Source organism: Eretmochelys imbricata, chromosome 23 (assembly GCF_965152235.1).
Source record: "Eretmochelys imbricata isolate rEreImb1 chromosome 23, rEreImb1.hap1, whole genome shotgun sequence".
NCBI classification, from domain to species: Eukaryota; Metazoa; Chordata; order Testudines; family Cheloniidae; genus Eretmochelys; species Eretmochelys imbricata.
The window spans coordinates 5,654,002-5,677,045 of NC_135594.1; the positions used below are offsets into that span (position 1 = coordinate 5,654,002).

At 64.1% G+C, this 23,044-nt stretch overlaps 1 protein-coding gene across 1 annotated transcript in view; it reads left to right on the plus strand.

Moving 5' to 3' along the window:
• Positions 1-2,301: 2,301 nt before the first annotated feature.
• The window catches only part of DMPK (DM1 protein kinase), a 30,856-nt gene continuing 10,113 nt past the window's right edge, over positions 2,302-23,044 (plus strand). Inside the window, exons 1-7 of the mRNA XM_077840767.1 lie at positions 2,302-2,461; positions 15,134-15,225; positions 16,769-16,852; positions 18,231-18,326; positions 19,215-19,363; positions 21,685-21,778; positions 22,166-22,366. Coding sequence (XP_077696893.1) covers positions 2,302-2,461; positions 15,134-15,225; positions 16,769-16,852; positions 18,231-18,326; positions 19,215-19,363; positions 21,685-21,778; positions 22,166-22,366 — 876 coding nt within the window. The remainder of the gene's footprint in view (positions 2,462-15,133; positions 15,226-16,768; positions 16,853-18,230; positions 18,327-19,214; positions 19,364-21,684; positions 21,779-22,165; positions 22,367-23,044) is intronic.

A 23,044-nucleotide genomic window follows, 5' to 3' on the forward strand; every position in this document is an offset into this window, starting at 1 on the left:
ACGGGTGACAAGATTCCAAAGCAATGAAAGGAAAGAGGTTGCCATACATGACGCGATTAGCCTGTGGAACTCCCGGCCCCATGAAATCCCTGAGGCCAAGAGCTTCACAAGATTCCAAGTGGGAAGGTGGATCCCAGCTACAGCCTCAGTTATAACAGCTAATGCTAACACTTGTCAGAAGGGAGATAAAAACCTCACACTTCAGGCTCAGGTAAGCTGTGGCTCCTAGGGTTGAAGAGGCTGTTTTGCGGCTCCATCTGGAGCCAGCTGCTGTTGGAGGCAGGTTCCCAGGGTAGAGGGAGCTAGGGTCAGATCCAGTCCGGCAGGCCCCATGGTCCTGTGACCGGTTAGGGCAGAGGAGGGTAAGAGGGGCTGGCAGGAGATGGACTAAGGCATGGGGCAGAGAAAGGTGCTGCGATATGAGCCACAACACAAGGACGAGGGCCGTGCGGCGACGCTGAATGGAAAACCCTTCTCGAATGATACAAGGAAAGGACTTGGTTACGCAATGGGCCCGTGGAACTCACCACCACTGGATGTCAGGAAGCCCCCCGAGCGGTGCAGGATCCAAACTGAGGAGTGGCTGTTTACATGACATGCAAAGCGACACTACAGAGGGTTAATAAGAGAAGGGCCCATCACTGAGCCAGGTGGGGGGTTGGAGGTAACGTCCCCATGGCCAGTTCACCCAGCAGTGCCCACTAGAGCTGGTTTTGCACCATCCGCTGAAGCGGCTGGTGCAGGGCACTGCCAGAAGTGACAGACCTGGCTAGCTGGCCAAACCTCCTCCCTCCTGGCTTCTATCGCCGCCTTTGGGAGGGGGTGGGGTCTAGTGGTTAGAGCAGGGCGGGGGACTAGGAGTCAGGACTCCTGGGTTCTATTCTATAATGCTATCTCATTTCTCCTTCCCCCCCCCACCCTCATCCTAGTCAGTTGTGTACAGCTGGGGGGAATCAACACTGCCCAACCACACACAGGGGCCCAGGCACTGACCTCTTAATGCCACCCGCCTGCCCACTCTGCCCCGCTCCACTGAGGGGTCTCACCACCATGGGGGCGACAGGAGGGAATGGAGCCCTGAAGGGTTAACTGAAAGCGGGTGAAGGGTTAACTAGCTGGATAAAGGCATGGAGATAGATAGATAGATAGATAGAGGGGGGGTGTATGGGATGGATGGAATAGATGAGTGTATATGGGGCTGGACAGATGTGTGGGGGCGTGTGTGGGGACGGATGGATAGGTGTGCGCGGATGGATAGATAGATGGATAAATGGGTGGACGGACGGGAGGAAGTGTGTATAGGAGAGTGGACAGACAGCTGTGTCCGGGCATGGATGGATGGGTGGATGAATAGATGAGGACGGACGGACGGGTCGATGGGTGTGGGGGGGATGTACAGACGGGGAGGGTCGGACCAACGGGTATATAGGGGGGTGGACAGACAGCTGTGTCCGGGGATGGGTGTATGGATAGATTGAGAGGGACGGACGGGTCGAGGGGTGTGTGGGGGACGGACAGAAGGGGAGGGGCGGACGGACGGGTGTATAGGGGGGTGGAAAGACAGCTGTGTCCGGGGATGGATAGATGGGGGGGGGCGGAGGGGTGGATGGTTATGGGGGGAACGGACAGACGGGGACGGGCTGACGGACGGGTGTATAGGGTGGTGGAAAGACAGCTGGGTCCGGGGATGGATAGTTGGGGGGGGGGCGGACGGGTGGATGGTTATGGGGGGAACGGACAGACGAGGAGGGGCGGACGGACGGGAGGACGGGTGAATGGGGGGCGGACAGACAGCTGGGTCCGGGGATGGATGGATAGATGGGGACGGACGGACGGGAGGAAGGCTGTACAGGGGGCGGACAGACAGCCGTGTCCGGCGATGGACGGACGGGCACGGACGGGCTGGCTCCGTGGCGGGGAGGGTGCCTAGCCGTGGGGGCGGGAGGGCGCGGCGGCAGGGAAGGGGTTAAGCGCCCCCCGCCCCGGGAGCTGTACATGGACAGTGGGTGCGGCCCCGCCAGCCCCCGCCCCCTGGCCCGGGCGGCTCCGTCCGCTGCGCTGCCAGCCCGGAGCAGGGCGCAGGGAGCCGCGGGGGGACAGGGGCCGGCCGGGGGCTGAGATGAGCCCGATCCGGGGCAGGGGGCGCTGAGCCGGGCGCCCATCCCCGTGGCTTTGGCGCGCGTGGCTGGATGTGAGGGAGGGGGCGAGGGCTCTGCCGACCCACGCGTGGGGGGACCCCCCCCTCTCCGCCGGGCTCGCGTCCGTCCCCCCGCCCGTCCCCCCACCCCACGAGCGTCCGCGATGTCCGCCGAGGTGCGACTGAAGCAGCTGGAGTCGCTGGCGCTGGACCGGAGCTTCCTGGGGCTGGAGACGCTGCTGGATCTTCTGCTCTGCGTCTCCCACGAGCTGGGCGCCTCGCCCCTGGCCCACGAGAAATACATCGCGGAGTTCCTGCGCTGGGGTGAGTCCGCCGGACGCCGGGGGTCCCTCCCTGGCCGCCCCCCACGCCCAGGACACCTGGCTCCCTCCCTGGCCGCCCCTCACGCCCCGGACCCCGGGGTCCCTCCCTGGGCGTACCGCCCCCCTCCCTACCCTGGACATCTGGGTCCCTCCCTGGCCGTGCCACCCCCCGGACACCTGGGTCCCTCCCTGGCCACCCCTCAGGCTCCAGACACTTGGGTCCCTCCTTGGCCAGGGTGGCATATCAGGGGTGATGATGCAGTGGGGCATGGGTGCTGTGATGAGTTGGGGGTGCCTGGCAGGCCATGGGGAGGGGGAGCTGGTGGCTGGGCAGTGCCATGAGTTTGGGGGGGCAGGAGGGGTCTCACTTTCTTCGCAGCATCTTCCTCCGCATCTCCCCTAAGCCCCCGAACGGCCTGGCCCAGGATGGGCCAGGGACAAAGATAAACCCACCCTGCCCCCCCGACCCCCCACTTATGGAGGGGAGCCAATGAGTCTCCCTGGCAGGCCCCAGGGCACTGGACAATCCACTGAGGATGTGGGGAACTGGGGCATGACCCGCTGTCCCTGCCCCTCACCCTCCGGGCACAGCGGGCCCCCCACTGAGGGGCGAATGGCTCGGGTGCTGGGGAGAAGGCTCCCAGGTGTGGGGTGAGTCCCTCAGGTGCCAGGGGCAGGAGCCTGTATTGAGATCCCCCCAGTGAAATCAGCGACGAGTGCCCAGTGACAAAGGGGTCCAAGCTGGCCCCAGGTGGCCCTAGCGCCCAGCTCTGGGGCAGGTCTAGTTCGGCCTGGTAGGGGGACACCCAGGCATTGCGAATCCGAGCTTTCTTGGGGGTCCAGGTCGGGGGTGTCTGTGGAAATTCTGGTTGCCTGAAGCCTATACCATGGGGCTGTGGCAGGAGCCCCGAACCCCACGGATGATTCTGCAGCATGCATAGAATGGGGCTCAGGGCAGGGGAGGAGCCAGTGGGATCCACGGTGGGGGGACTCCAGCCACCGATCATCAGATCAGACGGGCAGCCACTAGTTGTTGGCGGAGGGGTCCCCATGGCGGTTCCAATCTAGCCCCTGATGACCAAAACCTTCCTCCCCTCCTGCCCCCCGTGAAGCGAGTTTGTTGGACTGTCAGCTCAGTTCCGAGTTGGCATGTGAGCTCCCAGCCCCTGGCCGGCCCATGGAAATGGAGCCTCACCGAGTGGGGTTCCCTTGGCAGGGGGGCAGCACCTGCTCGGGGATGCTCCAAATCCAGGCCTCTCTCGGGCCATGCTGCCCAGTCAGTGTTCGAGGCTCCCAGGGGATGAAGAGGGGGCTGCTGGGCCAAGTTCTGGCTGGTGCTGAGGGCTCTGGTAGGGGAGTGGGATCTAGTGGTGAGAGCAGGGGGCTGGGAGCCGGGACTTCTGGGTTCTGTCCCCAGCTCTGGGAGAGGGGTGGGCTCAGGTGGTTAGAGTGGGGCGGGGCTGGGAGTCAGGTCGCCTGGGTTCTAGTCTCTACTCTGCCACTGTCCATAGTCAAGTCCCTTCCCCACTCTGTGATTCACTTTCCCTCCGGTGGCAGTGAATGGGGAGGGCAAGGAAGGTTCATTATTGACCTCAGGTGAGGTTGACACCTCTTGGGGGGAGTCAGGACCCCGGGGTTCTCTTCCTGGGCAGGGTGGAGTTCTTGGGGGAGAACTTGCCTTGGGTGGGGCGTGCCCATACTTCCCTAGACCTCCACTCCCTGCCCCTCCTTGGCTCTGTCCCTGGCTGGGAGGGGACAGGCTGGCTCAGCCTGCAGGCAGGTCCATGACAAGCACTCAGCTGTGGGCAGAGGGGATGGCCGAGCCCACCTGGCAACAGCCATGCTCCCTCCCACCCTGGGGCAGACCCAGGGGTTAGGCCAGGAGAGGAGCTGGGAGCCAGGACTCCTGGGTTCTCTGCCCAGCACTGGGAAGGGAGTGCGGCCTAGGAATTAGAACAGGGGGGTGGGAGCCAGGACTCCTGGGTTCTCTGCCCAGCACTGGGAAGGGAGTGGGGCCTAGCAGTTAGAACAGGGGGGTGGGAGCCAGGACTCCTGGGTTCTCTGCCCAGCACTGGGAAGGGAGTGGGGCCTAGCAGTTAGAACAGGGGGGTGGGAGCCAGGACTCCTGGGTTCTCTGCCCAGCACTGGGAAGGGAGTGGGGCCTAGCAGTTAGAACAGGGGGGTGGGAGCCAGGACTCCTGGGTTCTCTCCCCTGGAATGGGGTCTAGTGGTTAGAGCAGGGGGATGGGAGCCAGGAGGGGAGTGGGGCAGCATGTTTCCAGCTGGGGAAGTTTAGCATCCAGCTCCTGTGTTCCTGGGTAGGGGCTGGATCTGGGTAGCCTGGGCTGGGCTCTGGCTCAGCCATTTACTGCACTAAGGAGAATTGTCTGCCAGGTTCTCCCCGCCCACTGAAGAGCTGGGGGGCCCCTGGCTTCCCTCGCTATGAATTGCGGATGAGGAGGCCCAGAGAGGCCACTTGCCCCAGGCCACGTGACAACCAGAGAACCCAGGCGTCCTGGACATGTGCCCTGAGATCCAAGGGCTGAGAATAGAACCCAGGGGGCCTGAGTCCTCACCCCACACCCACAAGGCGGGATGTAGGCCAAGGAGCACAGGCGGAGTTGGGGGGAGCCCAGGGCTGGACTAGCGGGGGCAGGGTGGGGTGGGGGCTGGACTGGGGGGGTAACAGTGGCATTGTCTTCTGAAGTGGAGGAATCTTGGAACTGTTCGGTGATGCCTTGGAAAGGAAAAGACTCATAGCCCGGGGGCAGCCCCCTGCTGTCCCCATCCTGCGCTCCCGCCCCCCGCCCCGAGCCCTGCCAGTGCCCCTCACTCCTGACCCACAACTCCCTGCTAGCCCAGCCTTTGGGTTCCCCCCAAAAACTAGCTTAATGATCTCCACCCAAACTGACCGCCAAAGTTTTCTGAACTTCCAAGGCCAGTTCCCCCTCCTGTCCCAAACTCTCTCTTGTGCCCCTCGCTGTACTCCCTCTGCCCTGCTCCCTCCTTGGGTTGGGAACTTACAAGAAGCCCCCCCAACCCCAGGCCTTCCCCCGCCCCCCCACCCCCGGCATCCCCTCCCCACCAGGCCTTGTGCATTCCAGACCCCCATTAGCATCACACAGCTGCTATTGTTCAGCCTTGATGGAGCCTCATGGCACAGGCATGCCAGCTGTCCCGGGGAGGGGGGAGTCTGGGCAGAGCCGAGCCTGTGTCCCCAGGGTTGGCATCCTGGGAAGGCAGTGATGGGGTCCCCAGAGGCAGCTGAGAGAGCTGGGAGAAGGGGCACAGGTTGTACCCACAGGCTGCTGGCATTGCCCTGTTCTCAGTTGAATCTCTCCGGCCTGGAGACTTCAAAGCACCCAGGACATTATCCCTGCTGTCAGGGTTATGGGACAGGACTGGAACCCAGGACTCTTGGGTCCTGTTCCCAGCTGTGAGACAGGAGAGGCATCAAGTGGTTAGAGCAGGGGGCTGGGAGCTAGGACTCCTGGGTTCTATTCCTGACTCTCACTTCCCTGCTCTGGGATTTGGTTTCTTGTTTGGACGATGGAGCCGGCGACACCAATAAACCTTTGGAGAAAGCAGCCAGCCGCTCAGGCAGAAGGTGTTCAAGGAATGACAATTGCAGCCACCTCTGGGGTGGGGCGCAGCCGCTGTGTAACAGCCACCCGGAGCTGCAGTGTGAAAGCAAGAGGGGGCAGAATGGGGTTACCGGGGAGCTTTCATGGGCACCTGACACTGGTTCCCCAGAGATGCCAATGCCTGAATGGGCCGCAGGCTGAGCTTCCCTCTCCCGCCTCAAAGGGAAGCCCCTGTGGGGCTGAGCTGGGGCTCACTGGCAGGGTGGGGTCACACCAACTCCTCCCCCCAGCCTCATCCCCAGCTGGGAAATGGCCAGTCTTTGGGCCTCGCTCCACAGGGTTCCAGCCCTCACTGCCCCGGGGTGGTGGGTTCCCTTCCGAGCCCCACTGGCCAGGGGTGACAGCCCCATGTGCTGCTGATGGGGCACTGCTGTGGGGAAGCTCACAGCGACGGAGCTCCCCAGCGCTGTGCTGATGGGGAACTGCTGTGGGGAAGCCCGCAGCGCCGGGGGTCCCAGTTGGCCAATGCCAGGGGGAAGCCCGCAGCACCGGGGGCCCAGTAGGGCACGGCTGCCTGGAAGTTCACAGCACCAGAGCCGGAAGGCCCCCACTGGCGCTTGCTCCCACCAGCCTCGTCCCCGAGCGGGATCCCGGCAGGAAGAGGCTGGGTTTTGGCAGCGGCCCCCGGCCGCTCCGCCAGGCCCGTTGGATCCGCTCCTTATGTGGACAAGCTGGCAGAGCCGCCCCTGCCCCCGGGCCCAGCCTGCGCCACGCGCTGCCGCAGGGGGATTTGTTGTCTGCATGCTGGGAGTTTGTGCAATGCCATAAAAGGCCGGCGGCTCTCACCACTGCCCCCCCACCCCCCCTTTCTCTGCGCCGGGAGCTCAGTGCCAGGCTAAACACAGGCCCAGGCCCCGCTGCTTACGGGGAGCCAGAAAAGCCCATCTCAGGGGAGCGGGATCCAGCCCCCCCCTCCCCCAGCAGCCTTAATATCAGAGCAATGCCCTGCCTCCTGCCTGGGAGAAGCGTTCCCTTCCCCTGCCCCCCACAGCGCCCCCTGCTGGGAGAGGCAGGGGCTGGTGTAGCCGGGAGCACTCCCCACAGCCAACTCCTGCCCCACTCCCCACATCGCCCCCTGCTGGGAGGGGCCGGGGCTGATTTGTCTCCTCAGTGAAGGGAAGGAATAAGGACGGGCCATGAAATTTACAAAGCAGCAGTAGGGCTCAGTGGTTAGAGCGGGGGAACTGGGAGCTAGGATTCCTGGGGTCTAACCCCAGCTCTGGGAGGGGAGTGGGGTTTAGTGGCTTGAGCAGGGGGCTGGGAGCCAGGACTCCTGGGTTCTGTCTCAGCGCCGGGAGGGGAGCATGGTCTAACCAGTGCTCTGGTCAGGCCCTGACTAGATCCCTTGCTGTAGACTCAGCTCCCCCTCACCCCCCGGTTCTCCAGGCTCTGGTCACCAGGCTTGGGGGCCAGCGTGTGGCTACAATAGTCAGTGGCTCTGTCATACCTTGGGGGGTGTTGTGGTGTACTAACAGGGGTGGGGAGCAGGAGTTGGGGGGCTGCTGTGGGGCACTAGTGGGGGTGTGGAGCAGGGGGGTGCTGTGGAGCACTGGGGGGGTGGGGAGAGGGGGTGGAGGGAGAGCTGCGGGGTGCTGTGGGGCACTAGCAGGGGCATGGACCAGGGGGGCGCTGTGGGGCACTAGTGGGGGCAGGGTGCGGCGGGTGGTGTGGGGCACTAGCGGAGGTGGGAAGAGGGGGTGGAGGGGGAGCTGGGGGGCACTGTGGTGCACTAGTGGGGGGGTGGGGCAGGGGGGTGCTGTGGGGCACTAGCGGGGGCAGGGCGTGCGGGGGGCGGGGGGGGCGTAGCTTGTATATGGAAAATTTCAGGCGCAGGAATTTCCGCCCGGGCACGAGCCCCGCCTAGGCCCGGCTGGAATCTGAGAATCGCAGCGAGCCCAGATTCCCAACCCGGCCGCAGCCCGAAATAGGAGCTGGAGGAAGGGGCGGGGGGGGGTGGGGGGGGATCCTGTCAGAGCTCCAAGGCCTCCCGCAAAGCTGCCTCCACCCCCGCCGAGGGAGCGGGGGGCGCTGAAGTGTCCAAAAATAGCCCCACGTCTTCACTAAAGTGTTGCTGGCCACTGCTCTCCTCCCCGGGCCAGGCCTTGGTGGGGGGCAGCCCTTGCCGCGCAGGGCAGGGCCTGAGCAGCTCCTGGCGTGTTGATCCCCACCAGGGCTCAGGGGTGCAGGCGTGATAGTCATAATTCCTCTTCCTGGCCCTCCCCCTTCATTGCCACCAGCAGGAGAGTGGGGCACAAGGAGGGGCTGTCACAGAGCAGAGAATAGAATCCAGGAGTCCTGGCTCCCAGCCCCCCCTGCTCTAACCACTGGACCCCACTCCCCTCCCAGAGCTGGGGAGAGAACCCAGGAGCCCTGGCTCCCAGCCCCCCGTTCTAACCACTAGATTTGTTAGGTGTCTCTAAAGCAAGCGGGTCGGACCCAGCGCCCTGCTGGCTCTGCTCCATTTTTCCATGAGGTTTTTTTCATCGACTCGTTAGGAAGCTGCGGCCTGTGAAACATTTGGGGCGTGGCAGGGACAGGGGCATTTGGGGCTTTGCGGGGGTGGAGGGGCATGCGGGGTGCTGTGGGGGTGGAGGGGCATGGGGGGCATGGCAGGGACAGGGGCATATGGGGCACTGTGGGGGTGGAGGGGCATGCGGGGTGCTGTGGGGGTGGAGGGGCATGCGGGGTGCTGCAAGGGTGAAGGGGCGTGGGGGGCATGGCAGGGAGAGGGGCATATGGGGCACTGTGGGGGTGGAGGGACATTTGGGGTGTGGCAGAGACAGGGCGTGCGGGGTGCTGCGGGGGTGGAGGGGTGTGCAGGGCACAGCAGGGGTGCTCAGGGTGTTGCGGGGGTGGAGGGGCGTTTGGGGCATGGCATGGCAGGGGCGTTCGGGGATGGAGGAGTGTGCAGGGCGTGGCAGGGGCGTTTGGTGCACTGTGGGGGTGGAGGGGCATTTGGGGTGTGGCAGAGACAGGGGTGTGCGGGGCGCTGTGGGGGTGGAGGGGTGTTTGGGGCGTGGCAGGAAGGGGTGATTCGGGGTGCCCAGGGAGGGGGCTGCTGTGTTGCCATTGGCCAGGAGGAGGCTAAGGACCCGGGGGACGCGGAGGGAGGTGGCTGGAGGAGTGGGCGCTGGGTCAGTCAGCCTGAGCTACAGGGGTTTTAGTGGGGCTCTGAGCTCGCTGAGCTCTGATTCGGCCCGGATTCCTGCCCACCTGGGGCAGTGCCCCAGAGGGAGACAGCTCCTGGCTGTCCATCTGCCCCAGGGCTGCCCATCCACACAGCTGGCATTGCCTTGTCTCTCCCACGGTGCCAGGCATGGCCAGGGTGCCAGACCCTCCCCATTCCACTTCCCCAAACAATGCCCCCTCCCTGCCCGCTGCGGTGTTTACACTCGCTGATATGAATAGACTGTCATGACCTGACCCCGCCTGCCCGCCCGCTGCCCAGCCAAAGGGGACGGATTTAGCTCTGGATCGCGCCTGGCTGCATCTTCCCCTCTCTCCCCCACCCCCGGTTCAGACCTTGGGCTATTTTCAAACTTCTGCATCCAAAGAATCATCTGGCGGGGAAGGCGGGCGGCCGAGTGCCGGGCTGAGGGCACCTTGGCCCCCTGACCTTGCTTGCTGCATGGCAGGAGGAGGGAACTGGGTCTTAGGAGGCCCAGTGGTCAGAGCATGGGGGAGGGGGGAGTCCGGACTCCTGGGTTCTTGTCCCAGCTGCGGGCAGGGAGCACGGGCGACTGTTAGCAGCAAGCGATCGTTACCACCCCCAAAGCTTGTTAGGAGTGTGCCGTGCCCCCCGCTCCAGGGCTGAGAGCTTCTGTTAGCTTGGCACCCACCATCCCCTGCCCCGCCAAGCCCAGGCTTGAAGTGATTGAACTGCCAGCAGAGGGGCCCCCACCTGCACAGGGGCTAATGGCCCCCAACATCCAGCTAGCTACCCCTCCACCCCAGCACCCTCTGACCATCCCCCACTCAGCCCAGGCTGGTCCCTTTGTTTGCACACAGGATGGGAGTAAGGGGTCACGGCCTCTCCCTGCCCAGCTGTGGGGGCAGATGCCCGGGCTGGGGGTCCCATGCAGGGTTGGGGGGGAGACGTCGGTGATATGACCCCTTCATGCATGGGGCCCTGCCCCTTTGCCGTGGTCTCTTCCCTCCCTCTCTCTATTCCCCCCTCTCCCATTAATCTTCATTCATCATCTATCGGCCTGGCCAAATCTTTCCCCCTGCTCGCTCCAGAGGGGTTGGGGGGCTCCAGTGAGGGGCTGGGACACAGCTCCTGTCCTTGCCTTTCAACACTTGCCCTGCCAGCTTCTTTCCCCATCTGGGGTTAAAGGAGCCGACATGACCCAGGCTGGTTCCTGCCCCCAATTGCTGGCAGAGAGCTGGGGTAGGGGGAGACCCAGACTCCACTAAGACACCGGCCTGCACCGCTTGCCTGATGGCCATTCTTCCGTGGTAGTCCTGGCCTGCTCCCATGCGGGAGTTTGTGGTCCCATGCGGGAGTTGGGGCAACTCTCCCATGCTCTTCCCCCTCCAGGGGGATCCGCAGGATGCGAGCCTGCCCAGCCTTGAACTAAAGGAGCGCCAGCCGGCAGCAGTAGTTGGCCGTTATCCTCTTAGTAAAGCAGCCGCTCCAGGGGAACGTGAGGCTGGCTGCACAGGGGAGTTAGCGCCTCACCCGTGTTTAGATGCTGCAGCGACAGGCGCCTTGAGAGACTGGCGGAGATGGGGAAGCTTCCAGCAGCTCGGAAGGAAGGGGACCGATCATGGACACAGAGCGTTTTAACATGGCTAAATGTCTGGGAACAAACAATGGGGGTCGTGCTCACAGGATGGGGGCTCTCATGGGAAGCAGCGACTCTGAAAAGATTTGGGGGTCACGGGGAATGATCAGCAGAACACGAGCTCCCAGTGCGACGCTGGGGCCGAACAGGCGAACGCACCCACAGGGGCGTCTTGCGGAGGAGCAGAGAGGTGATTTTCCCTCTGGATTGGGCCTGGGTGCGACCGCTGCTGCGATCCGGGGTCCAGCTCTGGTGCCCACAATTCAAGGATGCTGATAAATTGCCAAAGGGTCAGGGAAGAGCCACGTGAACGATCAAAGCATTAGAAAACCTGCCTGACAGTGAGAGACCAAGGAGCTAATGCCCATGGCTACGAGCCCAGAGGTGGGAGGTCTGGTCCCAGCTCGGCTTCAGAAGTCCTAGTGATGGTAGGCAAGGGACTTTGTGTGCGAGGTGGCTGCTTGCCTTCCTCTCCAGGAGTGGTGCCCTCTCCTCGTACTGACGGAGCGTAACTCACCATCTCCTCTTCAACGAGCAGACAGATCTGACCCCTCTGCTTACAGGCTTTTTTGGGAATAGGGGCCAAAAGCTTGTGCTTCCTAATAATCTTTTCTCACCTCGATTCCCTTTGCCCCACCACCAAAAGGCAGCCACCTCTGGTGTGGGACGCGGCAGCTGTTTAAAGAGCTGCCTGTCGACGATGCAGCACAGAAGTGGAGGGGGCCTAGCTAACACACAGCAGAAGTTTAAGGAGATGATAGATTTTGGCCAGGACTATTGTTATCCTGTTGGAAATGTCCCGGGATCTTTAGGGGCCGGGGGCAGTCAGGGGCTCCAGTTTTCCATCCAGAAGATGGGGAGCCCAGCCACACGATGGGCTGTTGGATCAGTGCTGCGGAAGGAGAGGTTCCACCTTCCGGATGGCTCCCGCCCCGATCGCACCCTGCGGAGCCACATTCGAGACATGATGGGACAACACAGAGGTTGTCCGTCCTGGGCTGGCAGGGAGGGGCCCCAGGGCGGACATGGGAAGCAGAGATCCGGAGAGCTGGGGTGGCTGGTGTATGCCTCGGTGTGGATCCCCCGGGACCCCCTTGCAGCCCTGCTCTGGGGCAGCAGGGTCGAGGCCAGCAGCAGGTGCGGGTAGACTGACTCCAGCGGCTCGGCTGGGATAAAAGCACCAGGGCTCCCCATCCTCGTGCTTCAGCTGAGAGCTGCTCACCGGCAGGGTCAGGAAGGCCACTGCTCCCATGGAATAGCACCGCGCAGCTGGGAAGGGAATGCATGTATGAGACCTTCCTATGGCCGCTGCTGGAGGTGGGATACTGGAGTCCGTGGAGCCCCGGGTTGATCCGGTGTGTCCGGAGGTGGGATATTGGCCGAGACGGAGCCCCGGGTTGATCCGGTGTGGCCGGAGGTGAGATATTGGCCGAGACGGAGCCCTGGGTAGATCCGGTGTGTCCGGAGGCGGGATATTGGCCGAGACGGAGCCCTGGGTTGATCCGGTGTGGCCAGAGGTGGGATATTGGCCGAGACGGAGCCCCGGGTAGATCCGGTGTGGCCGGAGGCGGGATATTGGCTGAGACGGAGCCCCGGGTTGATCCGGTGTGGCCAGAGGTGGGATATTGGCCGAGACGGAGCCCCGGGTTGATCCGGTGTGGCCGCAGGTGGGATATTGGCCGAGACGGAGCCCTGGGTTGAGCCAGTGTGGCCGGAGGTGGGATATTGGCTGAGACGGAGCCCCGGGTTGATCCGGTGTGGCCAGAGGTGGGATATTGGCTGAGACGGAGCCCCGGGTTGATCCGGTGTGGCCGGAGGTGGGATACCACCCGAGACGGAGCCCTGGGTAGATCCGGTGTGGCCGGAGGTGGGATACCGGCCGAGATGGAGCCCTGGGTAGATCCGGTGTGGCCGGAGGCGGGATATTGGCTGAGACGGAGCCCTGGGTAGATCCGGTGTGGCCGGAGGCGGGATATTGGCTGAGACGGAGCCCTGGGTAGATCCGGTGTGGCCGGAGGTGGGATACCGGCCGAGATGGAGCCCTGGGTAGATCCGGTGTGGCCGGAGGCGGGATATTGGCTGAGACGGAGCCCTGGGTTGATCCGGTGTGGCCGGAGGCAGGATACTGGAGTCCATAGAGCCCCAGGTTGATCCGGTGTTATTACTGCCCCCAGTTCAGCACCGTTTCCAGCGCTGCGTCCACACTAGGGACAAAGGGCTTTTTGGAACACGTGGTAAAGTCTCTGCACGGATAAGGGCAGCTTGTAATTTTCCCACGCGTTAGCTGCTCCAGGCCCCACTCCCAGGGTAGGGCTACACTGCCCCGTGAGCCCAGGATTCGAACTCAGGCTCCAAACTAAACCACCTTCTATCTACACACCGACTGTGCTAATGCAGGACTTGGACCTAGCCTCCCACGACCCTACAGGGCAGAGTGTCCAAGCCTGAGTCAAGCCAGGACCCAGGGTTCAAGTCCTGTTGCTCCGCAGTGTAGACTCGGCCCCCCTGGACTTGTGTTCTGGGAGTCTACCAAAAGTATCCCACAATCCCCTGGGCCGACTGACTATGGGCAGTCAAGTTTTTCTACTCTGCACCACAAAGGGCTAGAGCGGCCCCATTTTGGGAGGACGCTAGGAAGTCTGGGATAGCTGTGGTGGGGCTCGGGTTTCGGTGGGGCAATGTAGATGCTGCAGCCCCAGGTTGGGCCCCGGGTTCAACACTTCCTAACAAGAAGTTACCAACGGGTGTTGACGCTCAAGCCCTAGGGTAGCAAACCCCATGGCTGCTCACTCCAGTTCCACGAGCCCAGGGCTGCCACTGCAGTGTAGACAGACCCCTTTGTGTTTCCTGCAGCTGGCTAACAGGTGCGAACCAAACTGCCTTGTCCACACTCGGGTCTTACCAGGTGTTAGCGAACGTGGGGTGAAACCGCACGCTGTTCCTGGCTGCAGGATTCCCAGGCCCCTGGTGCTGTCCCTGACCCCAGTGAAAAATGACAGGGAAGCACCCCCAGCAGAACGCCCGTGGAAGGGGGATGTGGATCGGAAACGCCGGCTAGGGTCTTGGACCAGCAGCCGGTGCACTGTGGGCCTCGGGGGCTGTCTGCACTGCACCTAGATGGCACCGCGGCCCCTGGCGCTGCCCCGGCAGCCCGGATTTCACCCCCGTGCGAACGCAGAGCCCTGGTGGCCTGTCCAGCTCGTGCTGGGATGCACCCGGGCTGTGGCTTTTCCCTGGAGGCAGCCAGCAGAGGCCCTTCTGGCCGGAAGGGACAGGGCTGCTTTCCGTCCATGCCGGCCAGGTAAAAACGACCCTTGCTTGGCTAGGTAGCCGGGCCAAGAAACCCACCTTTTTTTTTTTTTTTTGCTGTGACTGGACACGTTCTCGGGGTTGCGCCGGCTTCTCTGTCACGCCTCGTGAGCATTTGGCACAGCTGCTGCGCCCCGCCCCAGAGGTGGCTGCATTGCGGTTGAATTTGTCCGGCGCGCTTGGGGCTCTGGCAAGGCTGGAGACCCAGGAGAAACGAAAGCACTCGATGCCGGCAGGCTGCAGGCGGGTGTTGAGCAGGCTGGGGCTGGCGCTGAGAGAGGCGTGTGAGCTAGACCTTGCCCCCCAGCACCCGAGCCTGGCCTGCATTCAGGACCAAGCAATCAGCCCCCGGAGACTGAGGGGCCTGAGAGGGGAATCTCAGGGGGGACCAGGCCCAGAACGGGTGTGCATGGATGGGGGATACCTGTGAGTGCCAGGGCCCCATTCTACCCTCCCGCACAGGGCTGGCTGTGGGGGGAATGGGGGCTGTGGGGGGATGGAGAGGTGCAGAACCGATGGCTATGGGGGGCGGGTGAGGGGGCTGCACAGGGTTGGCTGGAGGGGGGGATGGGGAGGTGCAGGACTGATGGCTGTGGGGGGCGGGCGAGGGGGGTGCACAGGGCTGGCTGTGCGGGGGATGGGGAGGTGCAGAACCGAGGGCTGTGGAGGGTGGGCGAGGGGGGTGCCCAGGGCTGGCTGGGGGGGAGGGGGAATGGGGTGGTGCAGGACCGATGGCTGTGGGGGGCAGGCGAGGGGGGTGCACAGGGCTGGCTGTGGGGGGGATGGGGAGGTGCAGGACCAAGGGCTGTGGGGGGCAGGCGAGGGGGGCACATGGGGCCGATGGAAGGCAGTGCTGAGGAAGGCACAAGGGGTCAGCTGCAGTGTGACCCCCCCCCAGCTTTACTGACCCGTGTCCCTCCGGTGCCCCTGCAGCCGAGCCAGTGACCGCCCGGATCAAGGAGCTGCAGCTGCAGAGAGATGACTTTGAGATCCTGAAGGTGATCGGGCGCGGCGCATTCAGCGAGGTGAGACGGGGCCGCGTGCCGGGAAGCCGGGCCAGCAGCTGGCAGGGCCGCAGGGCCGCCAGGCAGCCGGGTAACGCCTCATCGGGGTCGCACGGGGATCCCAGCCCTGGCCTTGTGCATGGGGGACAGGGGGGCGCAGCTGCCAGGTGTCCGGCTGAGCCAACACAGCCCAGGCCCCGGGCTCCCCTGCTGCCAGCCCCCGGCGGGGTGCCGAGGGCTGCCCCAGGGAGCCGCAGGAGAGCTGGTGCTGACCAGTCGCTGGCGAGCCCAAGGGATCCAGGCAAAATGGGTTTGTGTCGAGCCGAAAAGGCAAATTTGGTTTTTTTTGTTTTGTTTTGGCGACTTGCAAAGTTAAAAAAAAAAAACACCAACCCCCCCCCCCCCGCCCTCCCCTCCCGTTCTGGGCCAAAGAAAATGTTTTGTTTTGTTCGGAGCTTTTCTGACGTTTAAAACCTGAAATGAAAGAAAAGGCCAGTTGAGAATGTAAAGTCGCTTCCAAGGGCAACGCTTGGTTTTGGAAATGGTGGAACGAAACCTTTTGATTTCCTCCCTCCCCCGCGCCCCCCCCCACCTGAAATGCACAGTGTGTCCTGGGGTGGCCAATCTGCATTTTTCACAGAAAAACCCGGTTCGGGGTGGAAAAGTTTGTCCAGCTCTAACTGTCAGTAGCACACAAAAGGAAGGACTCATTCACTCAACGCCCAGTCAACCTGTGGAACTCACGGCTGGGGGATGCTGTGACAGTCAGAAGTACAAGTGGGTTCAGAAAAGAATGAGAGGATAAGCCCATCAGTTCCTGGAGGATAGGCCCCTCACTTAGCCAAGACGGTCAGGGGCGCAGCCCCAGGCTCCGGGTGTCCCTAAGCCTCTGACTGCTGGGTGCTGGGACTGGATGACAGGGGATGGATCACTTGGTAATTGCCCTGTTCTGGTCATTCCCTGGCATCTGGCAGTGGCCACTTTCAGGGTCCGGATACTGGTCTAGCTGGCCCATTGGCCTGCCCCCGTCCGGCCACTCGTATGTTCTCTCTAGCCTGCCCAATTCAGGGAGGAAGGTCTCCCAGCCAGGGCGTCAGAGCCTGTCCTTCCCGCTAAGGGTACGGGTTCAATCCCCAGGTTTGCTGGGTTGGAGAGGGACCAAGTGCTGCAGAACCAGCGGTGTCAAGTCTCTGCCCTACAGCTTGGGCAGCGTGGAGTGGTCAGTGCCACTCTGGCCGATTGGTAAGGGGGAGCCCCATTTCCCACCAGTGACCCACTTCATAACCTTCCCCCTGGAGCTGGCAGGTTCTGCCCTGCTCGCTCCCTGCCCCCAGGGAGGTGGCATTGCAGCCCCCCACCCCTGCTTCCCACACCCCACTGCACCCCAGCCCTACCCTGGATTCCTGGAGGGGCGTTATTCCGGCCCTGTGACCATCCCAGGCTGTGGATGCTGGTGCTGGGGTGGGCACTGTTCCCGCTGGGAGCTGCACGGAGACAGCCAGTCTGCCCCCTCCCGCTGGGGTGTCTCTGTGCCAGCCATGGGCCATGTCCCTCCCCCCGACAGGTGGCGGTGGTGAAGATGAAGAGGACGTCGCAGGTGTACGCCATGAAGATCATGAACAAGTGGGACATGCTGAAGCGGGGCGAGGTGAGTCGGAGGCGTGAGTCACGTGGGGGAGCTGGGGGGCGCTGGGTGCCGGGGGGCTGATCCCAAACTGGCCTCGGGCTTCCCTGAAGGTTCGGATGCCCCCTTTCCAGTGCCTCTTCCCGGTGCCCATCCGTGGCCACCCTGGGCTGGAAGGGTGCCCACACCTGCCCTCCATGGCACGGCTCAGCCACCCACCCCCATTCCTGCCCCCATGATGGCATGGCCCTGTGGTCATCCCCCACCCATGGCATGCCATATTGCTAATTCCTTCTGGACAGTGTCTTCATCTGTCTGCCCCCAAGCAATAACCCCCACCCCCACTATGTCCCAGATCCTCTGCCCTCCACCCCCGGGGCCTGCCCTGTGTCTGCAAGTGCAGGGTAAGAGCCCCTGAACTGCCCCATCTGCTCTGCTCTGCCCCCTCCAGCATTGCCCTTGTACCCCAGCAGCCTGACCAGGGCAATCTCCAGCAGGAGCAGAGAGGTGACTTTACTCTGTGTGTGGCCCTGGTGCGACCGCTGCTGGGATCCTGGGACCAGTTCTGGGGCCCACAGCTCGAGAGAGATGCTGACAAATTGCAGAGGGCTCGGAGAAGAGCCACGAGACGGATCGAAGGGTTAGGAAACCTGCCTTGCAGCGAGAGACGCCAGGAGCTCAATGAATTTAGCTTAACAAAGAGACGGTTAAGGGGGGACTTCAGTCCTGTCCATCAGAGCCGATGTGGGGAATGAATATTGAACCCTGGCTCTCCAGCCTAGCAGAGGCAGGTCTCACACGATCAGGGGGCTGGGAGTTGAAGGCAGAGAAATTCACGCTGGAAATATGGGATCAATTTTTAAGAGGGAGAGTCATTAACCCTGGGAACAGCTTCCCGAGGGGCGTGGTGGCTTCTCCAGCACTGGCCACATTTCAGTCAAGACTGGGGGTGTTTGTAAACAACCTGCCCTGGGAATTACAGTGGGGGCAGATCTGTGGCCTGGAGTATCCAGGGGGTCAGATGAGATGGGGTCACAATGGTCCCTTCTGGGCTCGGGCTCTCCAGGCCAGACTCTCTGAGTCCTGCCCCATCAGAGCCCTGTGTCCGCACCTGATCTACCCACCCCCCTGGCCCAAGCCTCTCTCTGCACACGCCTCCCCATGGCATTGTCCCGTCTCTTCAACTGCCCTCCCCCTGCCCGTGGCAGGGCCCTGGGCCCATCTCCCCATCTCCGTTACCTGTGTCCAGCTGCCCCTAGCTGCGCTGTGGGGTCCCAAGGAGCTGGGGGCCCTGTTGTGGGGCCCAGACCCTCGCCCAGCCTGGCTGGCCCCTCTCACCCCCGGTCCCCAGGGCCCAGGTGGCCTTCCCAAGCCAGGCTCAGCATCTCTCCTGTGGGGGCAGGTGTCCTGTTTCCGCGAGGAGCGGGACGTGCTGGTGAACGGAGACAAGCGCTGGATCACCCAGCTGCACTTCGCCTTCCAGGACGAGAACTATCTGGTGAGCAGTCGGTGCTGGGCATTGCGGGTGGGGGGCATGGGGCACACGGGGGGCCAGGGCACACACAGGGGGTACAGGGGGCACATGAGGGGGCAGGAGGCACACCCAGGGGAGGGCAGGGCACTTCTGCCAGCACTTCCCGCCCTGCCCCATTCACAGACCATCTGCCTAGGGATGGGCCACTCCAAACCCTATAGATCGGACAGCCTGGGGTCTCCATAGGGACCACACTTGGGAACAGCCACTCCAGACCATATAGAAACCTCGCCTGTGATCTCTATGGGGGGGTACACATAGGGAAAGGGCCATTCTGGACACTATAGCCTGAGATTTCGATAGGGGACACACACTGAGGGCTAGCCACTCTGGGCCCTATAGACCCTATAGCCTGGCATGTCTATAGGGGACAGAGTGGAGACCCCATGTCCTGACATGGGATGTTATGAATGAGACATCTCCTGGACCTCCTGCCACCAGCTCTGAGATTAGAGCACCCTGAGGGGTCTGGGGCAGGGGGGCTGGGAACCAGGACTCCTGGGTTCTATCCCCAGCTCAGAGAGGGCTGTCGGGTCTAGTGGTTAGAGCTGGGGCAGGGGGGCTGGGAACCAGGACTCCTGGGTTCTATCCCCAGCTCAGAGAGAGCTGTGGGGTCTAGTGGTTAGAGCTGGGGCAGGGGGGCTGGGAACCAGGACTCCTGGGTTCTATCCCCAGCTCTGGGAGGGGCGGGGGGTCTAGTGTAGCTAACACAGCGGGTGCTGGTCATGCCAAGGGCTGGAGCCCCCCACGCTGCCAGCACAGTCTCTCCCCTGCTGCTCTGCCCCCCGTGGTGGGCTGCCCTCGAAGGTGGCCTGTCGGGAGAGCTGTCACACCTCGTCTCTGCTCCCGCAGTACCTGGTGATGGAGTACTACGTGGGGGGTGACCTCCTGACGCTGCTGAGCAAATTCGGGGACCGCATCCCCCTGGACATGGCCCGCTTTTACCTGGCCGAGATGGTGATGGCCATCGACTCCATCCACCGCCTGGGCTACGTGCACAGGTAGGGTGCCCCCGGGGGGCAGGGCGGGGCACTGCGAGCAGAGGGGGCAGCCTGCACTGGGGGGAGGGCAGCAGAGCGCCTAGAGCCTCAGGCAGACAGAGTCCTGGCCCCCTTCTCCAGCCAGATACCCCCTGCCTCCCCCAACCCCCCCTTCTCCAGCCAGACACCCCCTGCCTCCCCCCTGCCCCCCTTCTCCAGCCAGACACCCCCTGCCTCCCCCACCTCCCCTTCTCCAGCCAGACACCCCCTGCCTCCCCCAACCCCCCCTTCTCCAGCCAGACACCCCCTGCCTCCCCCACCTCCCCTTCTCCAGCCAGACACCCCCTGCCTCCCCCCTGCCCCCCTTCTCCAGCCAGACACCCCCTGCCTCCCCCTGCCCCCCTTCTCCAGCCAGACACCCCCTCCAGCCCCCAGCCCCCTTCTCCAGCCAGACACCCCCTGCCACGCCCAGTCCCCCTTCTCCAGCCAGACACCTCCTGCTGCCCCTGGCCCCCCTTCACTAGCCATTTACTCCCTCCGTCCCCAGGCCTCCCTTCTCCAGCCAGACACCCTCTGTCTCTCCAGATCCCTTTCTCCAGCCAGATACCCCCTGGCCCTTATCCTGGGGGCTGCTAATTGTCGGGAGGGAGCATCAGATCAGGCCTTTGCTCCCCAGCCTGCAGCCCCCGGGGCCGGAGCACGTGGGAGCTCTCTCGTTCCCCCGTGGGGTGCACAGGGCCCCGGCCAGCCAGCCAGCGTCCCAGGGTACCAAACGAGGTCGGATTTCTTGGCTTTGGCAACAGCCCCTGTCCCCTGCCCCCCCAGCCCGTGATGCTGGCTCTGCCTCCAGCCATAAACACTGTCCTAGATTCAGACTCATCTCAGCTGGGCCCGGCTCCAAATCACATGAGCCACCGAGGCCTGGGAAGGTTCAGGGCCCTGGGAGAGGGCCCGGGAAGGCCCCCGAGGAGTGGGGGAGGGTGAGAATTGGGGGAGGCGCGCTGGAGAGATGGGAAGGGGCCAGAGAGCTCCCGGCTAGCACGATGGATGGGCAGACGGACGGGGTGGACGGACAGACAGGCAGGCAGATCCTAGGCCAGCGCCTGGAGGTGGCCGGGGAGGGAGACCCGGGGCCCGGGTTTGGGGAGGACCCTGCGTTAGTGCTGGTTGAAGGGGAGCATCTGGGTCCCTGGCGTCCTGCAGGGACCTTGGCACATGGGCCTGGCCTGGGATGGGAAACCTCCAGGCAGAACTCGCGGGGAGGGGAGCGGAGTGAGGTGGTGCTCTCGCCAGCCTGGCACCAGGGGGCGCCGTGCCGCAGGGAGCGGGGTGAAGCCACAGAGGGGGCGCGCTCCCCTCGGTCAGTGGTGCCCCAGCCTGGCACCAGGGGGCGCCGTGCCGCAGGGAGCGGGGTGAAGCCACAGAGGGGGTGCGCTCCCCTCGGTCAGTGGTGCCCCAGCCTGGCACCAGGGGGCGCCGTGCCGCAGGGAGCGGGGTGAAGCCGCAGAAGGGGCGCGCTCCCCTCGGTCAGTGGTGCCCCAGCCTGGCACCAGGGGGCGCCGTGCCGCAGGGAGCGGGGTGAAGCCACAGAGGGGGCGCGCTCCCCTCGGTCAGTGATGCCCCAGCCTGGCACCAGGGGGCACCGTGCCGCAGGGAGCGGGGTGAAGCCACAGAGGGGGCGCGCTCCCCTCGGTCAGTGGTGCCCCAGCCTGGCACCAGGGGGCGCCGTGCCGCAGGGAGCGGGGTGAAGCCACAGAAGGGGCGCGCTCCCCTCGGTCAGTGATGCCCCAGCCTGGCACCAGGGGGCGCCGTGCCGCAGGGAGCGGGGTGAAGCCACAGAAGGGGCGCGCTCCCCTCGGTCAGTGGTGCCCCAGCCTGGCACCAGGGGGCGCCGTGCCGCAGGGAGCGGGGTGAAGCCACAGAGGGGGCGCGCTCCCCTCGGTCAGTGGTGCCCCAGCCTGGCACCAGGGGGCGCCGTGCCGCAGGGAGCGGGGTGAAGCCAGAGAGGGGGCGCGCTCCCCTCGGTCAGTGGTGCCCCAGCCTGGCACCAGGGGGCGCCGAGCTGCTGAACGTGCCATCGGGAGTATTCACGAGCCCGGGGTCCTGTTGGCAGAAGCTGGAACGTTCTCCCGGCGTCCCGGCTATGTGGTAGCCTGGGTCCCCGATGGCTTCTCGCGAGGAGTGGGCATGGTCCTCCACTTCCTGTCTCAAACTGCTGTGCTGTCCCAAAGCTGCCGGGGCTCAGGGCTGGGGGAAGCGAATGTCACTTGGGAGTGACGGGGAGACTCCCTAACTCCCCCTCCAACACCCTCTTTCTGTCTGCGCCCACCCCCCCCCTCCAGAGACATCAAACCCGACAACATCCTGCTCGACCGCTGCGGGCACATCCGCCTGGGGGACTTCGGCTCCTGCCTCAAGCTCCGGGAGGACGGCACGGTGAGTGCAGTGCCCCCCGCCCCCCACAAAGCTGGTCGCGTCGGGCGACAGCGCCGGGGCAAATGACGTAGCTTCCAGCCGGAGATCTGCCGACTGGCAAACACCTCTCTGCCACGGCTGGGGTGGGGGGACTCCCTGTCCTCACTCCCTGCTTCTAGTTCACGCTGCTTCACCCTGCCATGCTCCCGGACTGAGCAGCTAGGACACAGCTGGTCCGGGAGTCCGGGTGAGTCAGCAGAAAGGGCTCTGCCTCTCTGTGCAGGGAGCACACGGTGTGCGGTGGGCTAAGGGACCCTGCATGCCATGGGCCTTGCGGCACCGAAAACAAGAGGAGGGTCCAAACTGGTGCCCCCCACCCGCTGAATCCTCTTCCCCCGACCCCGACAGATCTGCTCGTCGGTGGCAGTGGGGACCCCTGATTACCTGTCCCCTGAGATCCTGCAGGCCGTGGAGGACGGGAGCCACTCGTACGGCACCGAGTGCGACTGGTGGTCCCTGGGTGTCTTCGCCTATGAGATGTTCTTCGGGCACACGCCCTTCTTCGCCGACTCCATCGTTGAGACCTACGGCAAGATCATCCACTTCAAGGTGGGGGGGCAGTGGGGCGGGGAGGCGGCACCGGTACCTGGAACCCTAGGAGTCCCCACCCACTGCCAGGCATCCCCTCGCCTCCCCACAAAACCCTGCCGCCCATCTCTGACCCAACGCCCTGCCCCCCATCTCTGCCCCAGCCCTGCCCCCCATCTCCACCCCAGTGCTCTGCCCATCTCTGCCCCAGTGTCCTGCCCCCATCTCAACTCTAGTGCCCTGCCCCGATCTCTGCCCCAGCCCAGACCCCCATCTCTACCCCAGTGCCCTGGCCCCATTTCCAACCCAGTGCTCTGCCCATCTCTGCCCCCATCTCTACCCCAATGCCCTGCCCCCATCTCTGCCCCAGCCCTGCTCCCCCTCTCCACCCCAGTGCCCTGCCTCCATCTCTGCCCCAGTGCCCTGCCCCCCCATCTCCACCCCAGCCCTGCTCCCATCTCTATCCCAGTGCCCTGCCCCGCATCTCTGCCCCAGCTCCACCCCAGCTCCCTGCCCCCCCATATCTTCCCCAGCACCCTGCCCCCCATCTCCACCCCCAGTGCTCTGCCCCTCATCACTGCCCAGTGCTTTGCACCCCCATTTCTCCCCATCTCCACCCACCCACCCTGTCCCCCATCTCCACGCCCAGCATCCCCGGTGTGCCCCCACCCCGCGCCCCTGAGCCCCCCACCTCCTGCC